Raw genomic sequence first — 18,057 nt, forward strand, 5'->3', positions numbered from 1 at the left:
CAAGTTTCCGTCTTCCCTTGTAAGAGATCAGCTTTTGTTTCGAAAAAGAAGGCGACAAGTCTTGACAAATCTTGGCTTATGGGGCACAAGCTCATTTCAAATGGGGGGCCGTGGCCAAATGCATAACATATTTGGGGGTCCTTGACGGGAAAATGTTTGAGAAACGTTGACGTACAGTAGCAGTGAACTTCAGCCGATGTGCAGGTTATGCAGCCCCAAAACAATGTGTTTAATCGATTGTTCAAAGCTATTATGAGACAAAGCGCACGCAGAGTTACATTTAACCTGTGAGAGTGTGCAAATGGACCCGTACGGGTGTGCTGAATAGACAACAGAGCTAATAATGTGGAACAGTTGGCCAGAGAGAGAGAGAGAGAGCCATGCCTTGAGGCACTGCAGGTGTAAAAGAAAGTTAATAACAAAATACCACTGACAGATACATTTTGCCTACAGTATGGAACAAGAGGGCATGGCTCAGTGGATTCATTTGGACGAGCTGCAAAGTTCTTTATTGTTTGAAAAAGTTGAGCAAAAGGCGCTACGACATTAGAAGTTGTGTGAAGATTTATAAGAAGAAAACATCCAGACAAAAGCTAAAAAGAATCCAAGGCACTCTTCGTTCGGTTTGATGTCAGGCTATAGTTCATAATTGAACAAGTTAGAAAGTTGCCCACACTACTTCTAATGTATTTTACCAGCACACAACCACAGCATGAGTTCATACTCGAATGAGTTCAGACTTTGTAAATTAACTTTTCAAAGAATTTTCAGAAAGAGGATATGCTATTTTTGAGTGGTGCAACCACTCCTATAGACAGCTATGTGTGTCCCTGGGTCCGTCCCTGTATAAATATAACTGTACTGTATATATGATGACTTCAGGTGTGACAGTACAGTACAGTAGAGGGACCCCCCGGGGACACCCACACGGTAACTCTGTCATTTCTGAACCGTTTCGGATGCGGGGCGGCTCGCCGGAACCGGGCCGGCACCCTGGGCGTGTCCCTGTGGGTCTGGAACTGCAGGGGACCCCCCGGGGACACCCACACGGAGTTGCACCACTCACTTCACACGGGTATGATTTTTTATTTTGAAGTTGAAGAGTCCATTTGGTTACATTTGTACACTTAACACTCTCACTAAGGACACCACAGAGTGTTCTGTGTAGTGATTAGAGCAGTGGATATCAAACGTTTTTTTGTCTCAGGGCACCTCTGAATTACATTATTACTTTATAGAACATTTATGTCATATTACGGTACGTAAATCTACAAATCTTTCCCCCTAAGATATACTCAAAGGTAATATAGGTAACATTTAGCCTATTTTTTAATATAAGTTTTGTACAATATAATTGTAGCCCTAATTTCAGCCACTATAGTATTGTGCTGTGGTGTTTCCTTGCAGCAAGACACATTACATCCCTCTGGCTGTATTTTGGTTTTGTTCCAATGTTCATATTTACATTTACTCTGTTTATGTTGACATTCATCCCTGGCAGGGACGTGCATTTCTGTGAGGGGAGGGGGAGAGCTCAGTCAGAGCTCTTAATTGATCCCTTTGAACTTCAAAGGGAAATGTGCACTGAGTTTATTGATTGGGCCATACATTAAGTGTCAAACTTGCTCTATGCTTGTTAGTGTTCGACAGCAATCACTGTGATACCTGCCAGAGGTGAGGGGGGAGTGTGTGTAATGTGTATACACAAACAGATCTGTAATTTTATATTCTGCCTATATTGCCTTTAAGTAAAAATAACGTTCGACACCACTGCCTGCATGGCTTATGTGTCACGGCAGTGATGACACCCACTTTAGCCAGTGCTCACCCTGTTCCAGAACATGGTGGTGGTGTTGCGCCCACACTCCTGGTAATGTTCCTGACAGCAGCGGTCAGGAACCACCTTCTCCTTCAGAGCCTCGTGCCAGTCTGTGTAGGCAATCACCCCACAGCACTTCCACTGCGAAAGCAAGGAAGGCAGGAAGTAAGGAAGGAAGAGTTTTGATTGATCGATTGAATACATTATTAGTCAGAAATGTAAACAGCACGATGTACAGTCAGACAGGCTAAAAGGACAACACAAAAAAGGTCCTGGAGACTTGTTTCCATTGTGGTCCTACCTATTCAATTCATCAACATTATAAACAATCGTAAAATAAATAGCATAATAATACATACATCATGTATCAACTAGACACTTCATGAATAAAGTCATGCCGAATGGAAATACAAAATAAAGAAAACAAAGACAAAGCAACGTAAGAACAAAATAAAGCAAAACCAACACAGAAGAAAAGCAATAAAACTAAGTGCTTACGGAACAAAATAATGTGCTTATAAAATAGTATTATTGGAGACAGTCTTTGTAAGAAGACCAAGGCCATGTGTGCAGTGTGCACACAGAGTAAACACAGCAGAGCAAACAGAAACAGACAAACCCACACAGGGTGAATCATACCACCGCAAACTTGAAAAGAACTAAAAACATTGTCTCGACTAGTATTGTAATTATGGCGGCCGATCGGAGACCTACAGGAATTACCCTAACAAATATAAGCATACTTCTGTATTTGAGCAGACACCGAGGGCTTTCAAGATCCCAATAATGCTACCGCTAGAAGCCAAGGAATACATTAATACGAACATATTAAAAGAAAATGGATTCTGTGAACGAGCAAAGTGGATTCTCTTTCACTTATGAATGCATTCATGCGTGGTCCGTGAGACGGGCTGTGCCGTGGGGGTGGAGGGGCTGAATATTATGTGTGCTAACGTGTGTTTTCATTTGTGCTTGTGTGTGCATGTGTGTGCATGTGTGTGCGTGGGTGTGCGTGTGTGTGTGTGTGTGTGTGTGTGCGTGTGTGTGTGTGTGTGTGTGTGTGTGTGTGTGTGTGTGTGTGTGTGTGTGTGTGTGTGTGTGTGTACCTACTATACTTATGTGGCAAATGTCCCCAAAAGTATATAGTAGAATTTGAGAAATTGTGAGGACCACATTCCTAATTGTAGGTTTACAATTAGGAACAGATTCAGTGTGTTTACAAAGCATACCTCTGCCTGGATGATGTTCCAAGCGTTCCGTAAGCCCACATTGTTGTCTGTGTTATAGAGAGCCAGTCCGTCCTTGAGGTCCTGCTTCGCGTGTTCACTCACCTGAGGATTCAAAACAAACATACGTTGGCATTAGAAACATTGAAAACAAGTTAAAAACAAGCTACACACCTTGACAACAAGGCAGGTGCAGTGTCAGAAGAGGGTGTGGACTTTTGAGTCTCACTGTGCTCAAGACCGATTCTAATACCTCAGAACCATCCATATTGTAAATGGTGCATTTATATAGCGCTTTCATCCAAAGCGCAAAGTGCTTTACATAAATTGTGCATACAGTACATTCACCCATTCATACACACATACATACACTGATGACGGAGGAAACCATGCAAGGCACCAACCTACACCTGCAATTAGGGGTTCAGAGTCTTGCTCAAAGACACTTCGACACCAACTCTGGGGGAGCCCGGGATCGAACTGGGAACCTTGCGATTCCCATCCGGCCATTCTACCTGCCACTCTACCCCTGAGCCACTTAATACCAAAAGGATTGACACAAAAATCAAGGCAGATGTGGTGTCAGAAGTGAGATCTGACAGTGCTTCTAGATTATTCAGCGCCTTCCATATTGCATTCTAATAGTGCTAATAGTGCATGCATTATGGGTAAAAATATCAACGCGTTATCGGCCAATGAAAAACGTATCCGACTAGATGTTATTCCCTCTCTGATTCACCTTCCATGGTATGTATCTCTGACTTTAGTGTGGCGGCTGAGGCATTGACAGATTGTTAGCATGTGTAGCTTCACTTCACATGACATGCAGGTTTAAAATCCCCCCTGAGCGAAGCCATCTCTCATTTTCCTCTTGATTGAACCTTAGCACTCCCCTGAGGACCGGTTGCCATGTCTGATCGTGGTGATTAATATTTCATTGCATGTGTTAATGAGATGGTTATTTTGCCACGTTCCTCGTGGCCATGGGGGGGTTCCGAGAGCTGCCAGGAGAGATTGAAGGGTGTTTTATGAGATGGGATAATAAGGCTGTGAGGAAACATGACATTGGCTGTCAGAACGATGGTGTGCACTCGTATGATGCCTCAAGATGTCTCTGAAGTAAAAGAAAATGAACATGTGTGCGTTTGTATTGAATCTTAAGGCATTAATGTTGGGAAAAGAACGTTTTCTATGCACAATGAGACGCGTGTGTGTGTGTGTGTGTGTGTGTGTGTGTGTGTGTGTGTGTGTGTGTGTGTGTGTGTGTGTGTGTGTGTGTGTGTGTGTGTGTGTGTGTGTGTGTGTTACAATTATAGGAGAAGATTCCGTTTGGGGTTCTGGCTAGGAATACACATTTAAAGGCTAGGTTTAGGGGTTACAGTTGGAGTTATGCCTCACTTTTTTTTTACACGCATGCTGAAAATAGCTACAAGCTCACATCGAATAACAGCAGTTATTCAGCTATTCTCCCATTTCTCATCTTCAGCCAACCATTGTTTATAGCTTGTTACGCAGTGAGCCACACACTGTAGTTAAGAGTCAAAAAAAGAAAAGAAAAGATGATGAGATGAGATGATAAAACTACACAAGGTACTACACAAGATTGACTATATCATTGATCATTGAATAGTTTGGCTTGACTTGATTTGACAAAGTGTCTGAATATGTTCTGCACATGATGGAAACATATACACGAAAGAAACACTTATTTGATTGAACCCTAATTAAAATGGCTCAGCAATTCATTGATGGTGAAAAAACTGCTGATTTACAGTAGAAAACCCGTACCGCGGTTGCATCATGCCTCTCCCAGCCAGTTAAAATCCCTATCTGTCCAGACTCATTTTATAACTATGGGCTACATTCCAGAAACCTGTGTGTGTCTGTCCCGGTCTTCCCTGATTGGCCAACCCAACCCATCGGCCTCACGGATTGGCCAAGCTTTGTGCCACTTTTTGTGCCGCTGCACCAATTGTACCCTGAACAATGGGGTGAGGTATTGGGTGTTTTAAGAAATCCCCTCTAGGTGTGCTGAGATATCGCCTTCACGAGGTTGGGACATGTATATACGGACGGACATACAGACACCCTAAAACATAATGCCCCCTGTTACGACCTTATATGGAGTCTAGGGCTTAAGGAGTAACACATAGACAGGTAACCAAAAATAGTTTTACATTTATTATTACTCACAAGTTGAGGTTACAGAAAGAGTATCAAAATACCACTGCTTTTGCAAATCTGCGTTTGCTGTGATGCAAGCAAGCCCCGAGGCTTGGCAAAACAACTATTTGCTGAATTAAATATGTATTAAGACAAGTTGATTTGTTTTTGTTTGTCTACAAAATAGTTAGGGTTTTTGTTTCCCAAAGAATAGAGTACTTCAGGAATCATTAATCATGTACAATCCATTAAAAAAACGATATATTGTCGCTGTCAGGCAGAAACATTGTATATATTTCAACTTTCTATGCTTTTCTGTAGATTAATGGGTCCATTCAATATTTTGGTCAAGAGGGTGCATGGCACGCACATCCACAAATTACGGGTGCAGGATCCAGAAAATAAGTGAGAAAGAAGAGAGGAGATCCGCACAACGTTTTAAAAGCTCCCAAAGTAATGTATTGCCAACAGAGCGGAGCAGAGTAGAGCGCTCTGTGGTCAATACATATTTCCCTAAATGTTTACCGTTTTGTGACTTTGACTTTAACTATTGTGATATGTTCTGAATTTTTATTTTCTAGATATATTGTTCATATTTATTTATATGATAATGTCTAATGTTTTATTTGTAATAGATATGCATATACAATGCTGTTTTTATCCTATTTGAATGTACACATATTCCTGGAGAAAAAAATGTATGAAACCTTTTTTGAAATTAGCTGATCGACAAGCTATCCGAAGACGTTGATGTATGTTTTGTAATAATCCAAATCTTCAAAGTAACTAGTAACTAATTGTAATTGTAACTAGTAACTAAAAGTAATAATTGTAGTGGAGTAAAACTACAATATTTGACTCTGAGATGTACAGTTGGAGTTCATTAGACAGTATCAAAACATGGAAATATTCAAATAACAGTACCTCAAAATGTGATGTGTGCAGATGATGAACAATTGATGATCAATCAATCTCTGCCTCTGACTTCTCTCTCTCGCTTCTCTCTCTTGACATCTCTCTCTCATTTCTCTCTCTTAACTTCTCTCTCTTGACATCTCTCTCTCATTTCTCTCTCTTAACTTCTCTCTCTCTCTCAATGGGCCTGGGTGGAGGGTGACACTGCTCCCCATCATTACTGACTATTCTGATGATTCACACGGTTAAGCCTCATTTATATCACTCAACGGGGGAAAAAACTGGAAGATCTGTGACATGTCGTGAGCTTGTTCGATGAGAACGTACACATGGAACCAAATGGAACCCCATGTGTGTAATACACTCTCAAGAGTTAAATTAACCCTGAGGATTTTACAGTGTAGATCGGGGTCCCAGAGCAAAACATAAAATAAAATAAAATGGGGGTCTGGCTAATGCATATTAAACTGGGGATCAATTCAATTAAAAAGGTTTGAAACCACTGTTATAAATCAAACCACAATAACCACAAACCACAATAACCACAATCTTCAGCCTTCGCTAAAGTCCCCACAAGGCACCATCGACCGTTTGTGTATGAAAGCCTTTGTTATAGCCTGAAATGAAACCTAATGATCCAGATGTAACGCTAACGAGAGGCGAGGCAAATGTCTGCAGAAACAAGCAGCGGTTTGATCACCGCGCTTGCGCACAATGCCGACGAAGGAAATCAAATACAAACACCACTTTCTGGTGCTGCTAGCCTTATTTTCCTCAGAGCTAATAAATAATAAAAACAACTAAGTTCTTGATTGAGGCCAGAGGCACCGCTGGTGCAGGAGGCTGATAAATAACTGCAGCGAGCAAATCAACTGCTGCAGTGGTGGTGGCTATTTACTAAAGTAAAAGGGGTATTCAAAAATGTACTTGAGTAAAAGTACAAAAATATATCTAAATCTACAAATAATCTAATAAAAAGTACAATATAGCCTCCGAGATGAAGTAGAAATATAAATCATTGAAATATGGACATACTCAAGGAACGTAGGTACCTCAAATTTATACTCAACTATAGTCCTTGAGTATACTTAGTTACTAGTTCTCACCACTGACTGCAGCAAGCAATAGAGTGCGTCAACTCGACAACTATACTCCGGGAGAACTTTTCACAGAAAGGCTGTTACAAGGCATCAGCGTCACTGTGTCTCCTCTGTGCAGTGGTATGGATGGAGAAATGCTCATTACACGGCCTGGTCCTCATGGGTGGACCAGACTGACACACAGGATATGGCACATTTATCACACAGATTGATGCTGCATTCACATGGAATCAGGCAAGCGGTAGACGGCAAACGGCAAAACAGCACATGACGTAACGGAAAGGTAAAAAGATGAAATATTTTAACATTGATGCCGTCTGCCGTTACCGTCGCCGGTTCTGGCTGCCGTGCCATCCTGTTCCGTTTACCGTCCTGCTCCCGTCCAATAAAATGACTTCCGGTTTGTCGTCTACCGCTTGCCTGATCCCATATGAATGCAGCATTAAGCAAGGATTCTGTTTGTGCCAAAACACCAGGAGAGGAGAGATAGGACAGAGTGGGGGAGAGAGAGAAATAGAGAGAGAGACAGAGAGAGAGAGAGAGGGGGGGGGGGGGGGGGGGGGTTGGGGGGTTGAGGGAGATAGTGAAGGAGGGAGAGAGAAAAGGAGAGAGAAGGAGAGGAAGGAGACAAAGAGAGAGAAGAAGAAGAGAGAGAGAGGGAGGGAAATAGAGAAGGAGGAAGAGAGAAAGGTTGAGATATACTGTATATGGGAGAGAGAGAGAGAGAGAGAAGGGGGGGGGGGGGGTAGAGAATGTCATTGATACACAACTCCAGGTACTTTGGGCGGATGTGGCTCAAATGGGTTGGCAGTTCAAATCCCGGCTCCTCCTGTCTACATGTCGAATTGTCCTTGGGCAAGACACTGAACCCCACCTTGCCTCCAGTGGTTGCCACCGTTGGTGTGTGAATGTGGGAAGTGAGGACGCTGCCGCCGACTGTTCGCCGCTTCACCTCCCAATGTATGAATGAATGGACCATTGTAAAGTGCTTTGAGTAAGCAGGTAGTGCATAGAAAAGTGCTATAAAAATGCAATCCATTATGTGTGTTTCATGTGCTGTCACTTCCCATAAACATAAGAAGATGGTGGGTGGTGTCTAGAACTTTAGAATGAGCTGATGATGGATCCGGGCAAACCACAAAATGACAGAAAGCTGCCGAATGCGCTTGCTTCACTGTGAACCCTACAGGAATCAGCGCATTTGTTGTTATTTCTGTTTTGCATAATTCTTTGCTTTGAATAATAAACATACGATTAGCCTCATTTCTAACTTGTCTATATTCATATATTTGCCCCCAAACAGACAGTGCCATTCATTAATTTCCTTCATACACTCTTCTCCCAGGAACGGAACCAGTTACTAATTCCTGACTAAGGGCACCATAGTGATGGTTGTCCCATGGGTTGCTTGTCAGAGGTATGTTCTCTATCTATAGATGGATCCATGGAGCAGTGCCCTGTAGGCCAGATGTATGTTCTCTATCTATAGATGGATCCATGGAGCAGTGCCCTGTAGGCCAGAGGTATGTTCTCTATCTATAGATGACTCCATGGAGCAGTGCCCTGTAGGCCAGATGTAGCTAATCAGTGATCTATAGATGGATCCATGGAGCAGTGCCCTGTAGGCCAGATGTATGTTCTCTATCTATAGATGGATCCATGGAGCAGTGCCCTGTAGGCCAGATGTATGTTCTCTATCTATAGATGGATCCATGGAGCAGTGCCCTGTAGGCCAGAGGTATGTTCTCCATCTATAGATGGATCCATGGAGCAGTGCCCTGTAGGCCAGAGGTATGTTCTCTATCTATAGATGACTCCATGGAGCAGTGCCCTGTAGGCCAGATGTAGCTAATCAGTGATCTATAGATGGATCCATGGAGCAGTGCCCTGTAGGCCAGATGTATGTTCTCTATCTATAGATGGATCCATGGAGCAGTGCCCTGTAGGCCAGATGTATGTTCTCTATCTATAGATGGATCCATGGAGCAGTGCCCTGTAGGCCAGAGGTATGTTCTCCATCTATAGATGGATCCATGGAGCAGTGCCCTGTAGGCCAGATGTATGTTCTCTATCTATAGATGGATCCATGGAGCAGTGCCCTGTAGGCCAGATGTATGTTCTCTATCTATAGATGGATCCATGGAGCAGTGCCCTGTAGGCCAGATGTATGTTCTCTATCTATAGATGGATCCATGGAGCAGTGCCCTGTAGGCCAGATGTATGTTCTCTATCTATAGATGGATCCATGGAGCAGTGCCCTGTAGGCCAGATGTATGTTCTCTATCTATAGATGGATCCATGGAGCAGTGCCCTGTAGGCCACATGTATGTTCTCTATCTATAGATGGATCCATGGAGCAGTGCCCTGTAGGCCAGATGTAGCTAATCAGTGCTGAGGTGTAAAGCTGCACCTCAGTAATGGGCACCTCTATGTGGAGTTGTCTATATACAGTACACACCTGTGTGCGGGCGGATGTGGGACTTTGGGAGCAGCCCCGGAATGTAAAAGCTGATTGCAAGACTTCCGCATTTAGAGACGGGGTGCAATGGCTTTGTGGGGCATTTTATTTTGAAGTTTCACCTTGAAACGGAAAGCTGTGTGTGTCTGAACTATGGGACGTAGCTCCGCTATAGAGCGTCGCAGTCCCGCTTCCTACCCTGGACCAGGAAATGAAACCCAATGCATTTTCCTCATAGACATTTCTTAAAGTATTTATTTAAAGACGGTTACGCCGCGGACAAAGCCAACTCGAGTCGTGACAACTCATGACAACACAAACAATATTTTGGACCAAACAAATAATTAGAAAGAAGAAAAAAACGGCAGGTTACAACACTTTTTTTGTTGTTTTTCTTCTTTGTAATTATTTGTTTGGTCCAAAATATTGTTTGTGTTGTCATGATTTGTCACGACTCGAGTTGGCTTTGTCCGCGGCGTAACCGTCTTTAAATAAATACTTTAAGAAATGTCTATGAGGAAAATGCATTGGGTTTCATTTCCTGGTCCAGGGTAGGAGGCGGGACTGCGACGCTCTATATGCGCGACGCATGGAGTTTGTTTGTTTACAAGTCACAGAGAGACGGGCAGCAAAGTTTATTTCTAACCTATAAATGTTTTCAGATACGTATTGGAAACAAAATTGGAAAATGTCCCATTGTTTTGGCATAGATTGTTAGGAATTCCCATATGACCACGGAAATGCTCTACAAGTGTGGAAAAACGTTTTATTTCCCTACGTCTTTAAAACATTACAGCGCGTGCTTCTACCATTTGAAACCCTAGTGCACTCTACACAGAGGACCCGTGGTGGAAGCCGTACAGTACTCAGGTATTTAAAGTAACAATATCACAATGTAGAAGTAGGCTACTGTTACAAGTAAAGTACAGTACTCACAATATTATAGAGTAAAAGCACATACGTATTGGCATCAAAATATACATACAGTACCAAAGTAAAAGATACAATATGTAATTACACAATTAATAATCTATCACTATTTTGGCCATAGGGCAAACGCTTTATTTAATAAAATAAAAAAACTACGGTGCACAATCCCATTATACCATCAGCTGCCTGCTGGGAGCCAGACAGTGATGCCGAGGGAGCGTGCTGAGCGTTGGAATCGAAGACCCCAAACAGACGGATCCCACTGCGCACCACGCAGCACAGAAGTATAGAAATGGCCCCGTGCCCATGCATCACCACCACACCCTGGATGCTCCTTCCCTCAACCTCTCCTCTCTCCCCTCCTCTCCCCTCTTCTACCCCCTGTTATTTCAACTCAGAGAGTATGAAAATGGACCTGTAAGTGTCCATTCTTTACACTCTCTGAGTTCAATTAAAACAGAGGAGGATTCTGCAGTGCAATCTCGAAAACCAAGCCAAAGCACCTGGAGGGTTCTTTAACAATACTACTACATTTACATATCCATTGAGTGCACACACAAAAAGTGCTACAGTGTTCTGCAGGTGTGCAACTGTGGTTGTTCAAGCAGGTGGAGAGTGAGTTGCATTGGATCTCTCACTATAATAGCAGCAATGCTTGTCAATCTCTGTTGAGTTGCTGGAGAGCTGTGCAGCAGATAGGCACAGCACTACTCAAACCCACAGAGTGATATACACACACACACACCTCTATGTGGAGTTGTCTATATACAGTACACACCTGTGTGTGGATGTGGAACTTTGGGAGCAGCCCCGGAATGTAAAAGCTGATTGCAAGACTTCCGCATTTAAAGACGGGGTGCAATGGCTTTGTGGGGCATTTTATTTTCAAGTCCCATTGTTTTGGCATAGATTGTTAGGAATTCCCATATGACCACGGAAATGCTGTGGAAAAACGTTTTATTTCCCTACGTCTTTAAAACATTTCAGCGCGTGCTTCTACCATTTGAAACCCCCTAGTGCACTCTACACAGAGGACCCGTGGTGGAAGCCGTACAGTACTCAGGTATTTAAAGTAACAATATCACAATGTAGAAGTAGGCTACTGTTACAGTACTCACAATATTACTTGAGTAAAAGCACATACGTATTGGCATCAAAATATACTTACAGTACCAAAGTAAAAGATACAATATGTAATTAAAAAATTAATAATCTATCACTATTTTGGCCATAGGGCAAACGCTTTATTTAATCAAATAAAAAAACTCAGGCGTAATTGAAATTAGCCCATAGATCTACAAGCTCACCATGCGTCGTAATACGCTCTGTTCGCTTGTAGATCGGCTATTTTCAATTATACATCAATCGAAAATGTAACCGATAGAATAACCGCTATGGAAATAATGTATAGTCGCAGCCCTATAAACAGATGTGCTCCTTTCATTCATGTCTTACAGCAAAAGCACGTGTGAATCCGCCTAGATTCACTTTAGTTTAGCCTTTGAAGATGGCCGGCTAACAGCTGCCTTCTCAGATGCTGGTCAGGTGGACGTTCTCACAAAGCCCGGGGTCACATTGCCTGTTTAGCTCCTGTGACAGATGTACAATAGGACTGTTGGTTATACGGTGGCTACAATTTATTCCCTTTACCCTGCCTGGACTGCAATTCATCACAGCGTTCAGTTTGCGATTGCTTGAATGCGATTACATTTCTTAATTAGAGATAAATCACTAGTCCGCACTCCACAGTGGACTTTTCCTTTCCAAGCACTTTGGTTCAGAGAGCACATTACCAACTAAAGGCAGCTACTGCATAAAAAGAAAAAAGGGGAAAAAATAACTAATAAAAAAACAGAACAATGATCCTATCTGTGAAATAATTGAATCCGCTTGCAGTCTGTTATCGGCTGATAGGACAACCGAGCTTAAAGGAGTCATTCTCATAGATGAATCGCCACAGGAAAAAAACTAACCAAAAATATATAATGACATGCATGTCACACTTCAATTCTAAATGTCTTGCCCTAACAATTACATTCAAAACAACTGAAAACGATGGGTATATTATATTATATTCTCTCCGATAGGCCTCTGCACTGACAATCTGTCCTACGGTGCACAATCCCATTATGCCATCAGCTGCCTGCTGGGAGCCAGACAGTGATGCCGAGGGAGCGTGCTGAGCGTTGGAACCGAAGACCCCAAACAGACGGATCCCACTGCGCTCCACGCAACACAGAAGTATAGAAATGGCCCCGTGCCCATGCATCAACACCACACCCTGGATGCTCCCTCCTTCCCTCAACCTCTCCTCTCCTCTTTCCCCTCCTCTCCCCTCTTCTGTAAGTGTCCATTCTTTACACTCTCTCTGAGTTCAATTAAAACAGAGGAGGATTCTGCAGTGCAATCTCGAAAACCAAGCCAAAGCACCTGGAGGGTTACATTTACATATCCATTGTGTGCGCACACAAAAAACGTGCTACAGTGTTCTGCAGGTGTGCAACTGTGGTTGTTCAAGCAGGTGGAGAGTGAGTTGCATTGGATCTCTCACTATAATAGCAGCAATGCTGAGTTGCTGGAGACCTGTGCAGCAGATAGGCACAGCACTACTCAAACCCACAGAGTGATACACACACACACACACACACACACACACACACACACACACACACACACACACACACACACACACACACACACACACACACACACACACACACACACACACACACACACACACACACACACACACACACACACACACACACACACAGAGAGAGAGAGAGAGAGAGACAGAGAGAGAGAGAGAGAGAGAGAGAGAGAGACTTAGAGCCACAGGGAGCAAACCAAAGACAGATCATTAATAAGGCATCGTTCCTCCCTCAGTTACTCATGGATCAGCGGCCGCAACGTCTGAACAGTTGCCAGGGAAATGGCAGGGTCCCCCCCCCCCCCCCCCCCCCACACACACACACACTCCTGTAATTGGTATTGATTGTAAATGATGGACGATAACTGAATGGTAATTCTCCTTGTCTCAGAGACCAAAGACATGTGGAACATTGATGCTGCTTTTGGTGTTGTACTGGTGTTGTACTGAAACAATGAATAGAAAATAGCCGATCTAATTGGCCTATTTTCGTTGTACGATAAAGTTTATAGGGCTTACGAGGTTAAGCACCATAGCGGCATCAATACATGTCATTGTGTATTCACAGCTCTCATGCATTAAACGTAGATCACTTCCCCCGTAAATGTCTTTGTCTTTAGAATTCGCGTTTGTTGACATTTCCGTCCATAGCCGTTTGAACGTTATTTGAATTACTGAGTCGATGTTGGCTAAACACCAGAGTGCAGTTAATAAGTTACGGCTGTTTGAATTTTGTTTGTAAATCAATCTTTTTCCCTGGGAGCTGTTTATTTGGGGGTGAGACTTTTGGAATCAAGCCGCGCTTTAAAATGCATGAAAACGCAATAAAGTTCATCATCAGTGTGGGATTAGCCATCTCAAGAAAGCTTCAATTGTAAGTGGATTTCCATATCGTACTGAGGTGACTCCCTCAGTACTCATCTGCTTCATGTCGTTCCTCACAAAATGTGAGCTTGTAGATCTGCTAATTTCAAAGGAATCTTAAAACAATATTTCCTCTCTCAAAATGCACTCCCCCCTTTACCCTGGTTTTCTTCCCTTCCCACCTTTCCTCGTTCCCAATGCACTTGATCCCCCACCTTTCCCTCGCTCCTCTCCTAGTACATCGGTATTTTTAACTTATACCTTTCTTCCCTTCTACCCACCTTTCCTCACTCCCTCTCCCCACCCTTTCCCCCCCCGCTCCCTTCCTTCAGACCTTTCCTCCCTCCTGGTGCACCTTGCTCAGCTCCCCGTGTTCAGATTTGTCATCCAGAGCTAATAAACCGTCACGGTCGTTCCGTTTCCGCCCGGTGTGTCGGTGGCTGGGCTATAGCAGCGGCAGCAAGCAGCGGCAGCACAATGGGGTCACAGCGTTAAAGACGGATGACTGTAATCTGGTCTGTAGGGCAGCCATCTGCTGGCGTCAGATGGTGGGTCAGTGCAGGGCCAGCATACATTACACACCGCGCCTATATGCCCACTAAATCACAGCACTTAGGACCAATGGGCTGAGCAGAGAGACAGAGTGGGTGGAAGAGTAGATGAGATACTATAGCATAGATAACAACCATGAGTGGTAATTTAACGGTGGGAAGTTTAAAAATGGACCTGTATTAGGGATGTATTTAGGGATAATATTGATACTAGGGATGTCCCGAACTCCCGATCAATGTTTTTTTGCTCCCGATCGGATTCCGATCATTTGAAAATGATGTGATCGGGCCCCGATTTCCAATCACGTGATAGGATCGGGACAACCCTAACCTGTATATATGACGGGTTTATTTTTAAACTTCCCACAGTTAAATCAAAACCAGCTGGCACTTTGCTTTGTAGACAGATCGATTGATGGAGTGGGGATGAAAGAGAGCGAGAGGCAGAGCAAGAAAAAGAAAAAAAAAAGTGCGCATCCATAAAAGAAAACCACATCAGGGTCATGCTATGATATGTGGCTCGGCAACAGCTTCTCAGTTATTGGAGGGCCTCGCATTTCAGAGGAGCGTCACCCGTGACTCCGCGATCTTTGAAAAAAGACGGGGTGAAAGAATAACACATTTTAGCACCCCGCTGTTCAGGAGACTTTTTAAAAGCTGCCAAGTGCTGTGCATGGCTTCCCCAGTCTAGTGAATAAATGCCTTGTGATTATGAGATCAAATAGCTGCAGTGAATTAACGATTCCTCTGATCGCGCACCCGTAGCGGGGGCCCGTGAAACGCCCACATGGTGTGCTGTGTTCCAACTGGGGTTTGAACGCCATGGAAAAAAAACAAAACGAAAAAAAAAACCTGACTATACCAATCATCCTTGGCGTCGCTCCCCTGAGCATCCACAACATTAAAAATACCGATGAGAATAATAGAGCGACCCACAATGTGCTGAAATTATATGCCGCACACTTTTCCATGGCGAGTGGGTTGGGCAAATGCCTCGTTCAATAACGCACAATTTGCAGGACTCGACTCGTATCGTAATGACATTTGAAGTCCAATAAAAGGGAGATGTGTTTGTGGGCGATCAGCATTATTGGGTTTTCATTTGCCGTTGCGTCTTATACGGCGCGATAAACACGGTGATATAGGGAGATAGGCGGATCATAAAATGTGGCGGGGTGTGGAACGGGTTGCCGATAGAGGGCTTAACAGTTCTACCATGATAAAGCCTCCGAGACTTACTTGTGCATATGCACACTAGTACAGTATGCAGTGGTCAAAGTAACTAAGTACATGTACTTTACTTTAGTACCATTTTTATTTTATTTGTATATATTTGTGTTTTTTACTTTACTGGAGTATTTCCAATTTTCAATACTGTACTTCTACTCCACTACATCTCTCTCAGAGGCAAATGTTGTAGTACTTTTACTCCACTGCAATTATTTGTAAACTTTAGTTACTAGTTACTTTGTGTTTTTTTATTATAATCACAAAACATACATTAGCCACTTCAGCCCTATACATTTCGGCCATTTGAAAAATCGCCGATCTACAAGCTCACAATGCGTTGCGGTGCGATGCATTGTGAGCTTGTAGATCTGCTATTTTCTTTAAAAAAAAGAAAATCTATAAATGTCATACATTTGAAAATCTGTGAAATGGGAGATTCTGCTAAATGAGTACTTCTACTTTTGGTACATTTTGATACAGATACTTTTGTACTTTTAGTATATTTTTTATTCCAGACTTTTACTTGTATATTTCTACATTACAGTATTGGTACTCAGTATTGGTATTGGTAATCAGTAACATTATGAAGTACATCTCAGTGACATCACAAAGATGTACTTCATAATCATAATGTTACTGATCTTTTTTCAGACCTCCAGTTCTAGGCAACACAGAATGGGGGAACTTTTTTATTATTATTTCCACACAACAACTCTAAGGTATATTAATGACATAGTAACATGAGTGGTTGAAAATGAGTGGTTTTTGAAGGGGAAAACCCAAGGACCTCTGGGAGTCTATCTTCTTCATACTTCATGTGTCAAGTAGTTTCTCCATTAAGATTCCAAATCCTTTAGAAGGGATTTGTTTTTTTCCCCCCTTCTTCTTTTCACGAAGCTAAGCCGGTTATATTGTGGAGATACAGTAAGTCAACAGTCATATCTACTCCTGATAGGGTGTGTGCTCGTGAAACCAGATTGAAATTTCAGAATGTATTGGCTGCTAAATGAATTCCTTTATCTGCCTGAGAGACTGGAGTTTGAGGCAATAACCTCAGAACAAGAAGGGCGAATTAGCGGACATCTCTGGGGAACGTGCGTTTGTGCGCGCGTGCCTGTGTGTGTGTGCGTGTATCTGTGTGAGAGAAGGGTTTTAATATGTAAATAGGGGGATCTAATCAACCCTACGTCCTTGAAAAGTGGGAAAACTTCTCATCGCGGGTCAGTCGAGTCCCACAAAAGAAACACATTTGTCTTCTGTCGGTTTTGCTGGGTGTGGGAAACATTTGGTATTCTGATTGAAAGTTAAGAAGAACCCTCCTTGTGGCTGACAGAAATGTCCACAGAGATTTACAGGCTGTCTTCACTGACGAATGGAAAGCTCAGTATCAATTACAGAGAGCCAACTGTTAGGAGATTGTGATGCATTGTATGGCCTCACCTTTGACCTCTGGGTCAACAACAGGCTGAAGACATTTAACCCCTCAGAGTGCCTGAGCAGTTCTCATTAGCTATAGGACTATAGTCTCTCGAGACAGACTGTTGCATTCACAGGAAAAGAGGGAGCTGTTTTTCCTTTATTTTTTGACGATGGGTTCTCAGATTGGGATAGGACAGACCCGCATAACTCTGAAATTGTACAGATTGGTTCCAATTCTGTACCTGTATCCGTTTAAAGCCGGATTTTAATGCCTGCTGGTGTGTGGCCCTAGCCTGGCTAATAAGCCAGACCGAATCAGCCGTACGACAGTGTGATTTGAGTCTGGCTTATTAGCCAGGCTAGTGTGGCCCCACATGCAACAAAGTATGTCGAGCCCTTAACAGCCAATCATTCAATTTAAGCTTTTACCCCAACATTTAGCAAAAGGTACAATATAACTTTGAAACATATAAAGTAAAGAAACTTCCCAAGGACCACCTGTAATTATACCATGGACCACTAGTGGTCCTTCTTGGAGCACTGGTTGAGAAACAATGCCCTTCCAGAGTCATAGTATACTCTTTTTGACAAGAATCTCTCAATCTCTTGATTGTGTGTGTGAGAAAAACAAGTGTGAGAAAAACAAAACAAAACAAAAAGCCTAAGCTAAAACAATCTCACCTTATCGGAGTAGACGAAGAAGAGGATGAGCAGTATCAGCTCTGCCAGGAG

General features: G+C 42.9%; 1 protein-coding gene across 1 annotated transcript in view; it reads right to left on the reverse strand.

Annotated features, from left to right (window-relative positions):
• tspan9a (tetraspanin 9a) overlaps positions 1-18,057 on the reverse strand; it is a 123,401-nt gene that overhangs the window by 12,067 nt on the left and 93,277 nt on the right. Inside the window, exons 3-5 of the mRNA XM_079501543.1 lie at positions 18,007-18,057; positions 3,049-3,150; positions 1,829-1,960 (exon numbers count right to left, since the gene is read on the reverse strand). The exon at positions 18,007-18,057 is cut by the window's right edge and continues 24 nt beyond it. Coding sequence (XP_079357669.1) covers positions 1,829-1,960; positions 3,049-3,150; positions 18,007-18,057 — 285 coding nt within the window. The remainder of the gene's footprint in view (positions 1-1,828; positions 1,961-3,048; positions 3,151-18,006) is intronic.

Source organism: Electrona antarctica (assembly GCF_951216825.1).
Source record: "Electrona antarctica genome assembly, chromosome: 5".
NCBI lineage: Eukaryota > Metazoa > Chordata > Actinopteri > Myctophiformes > Myctophidae > Electrona > Electrona antarctica.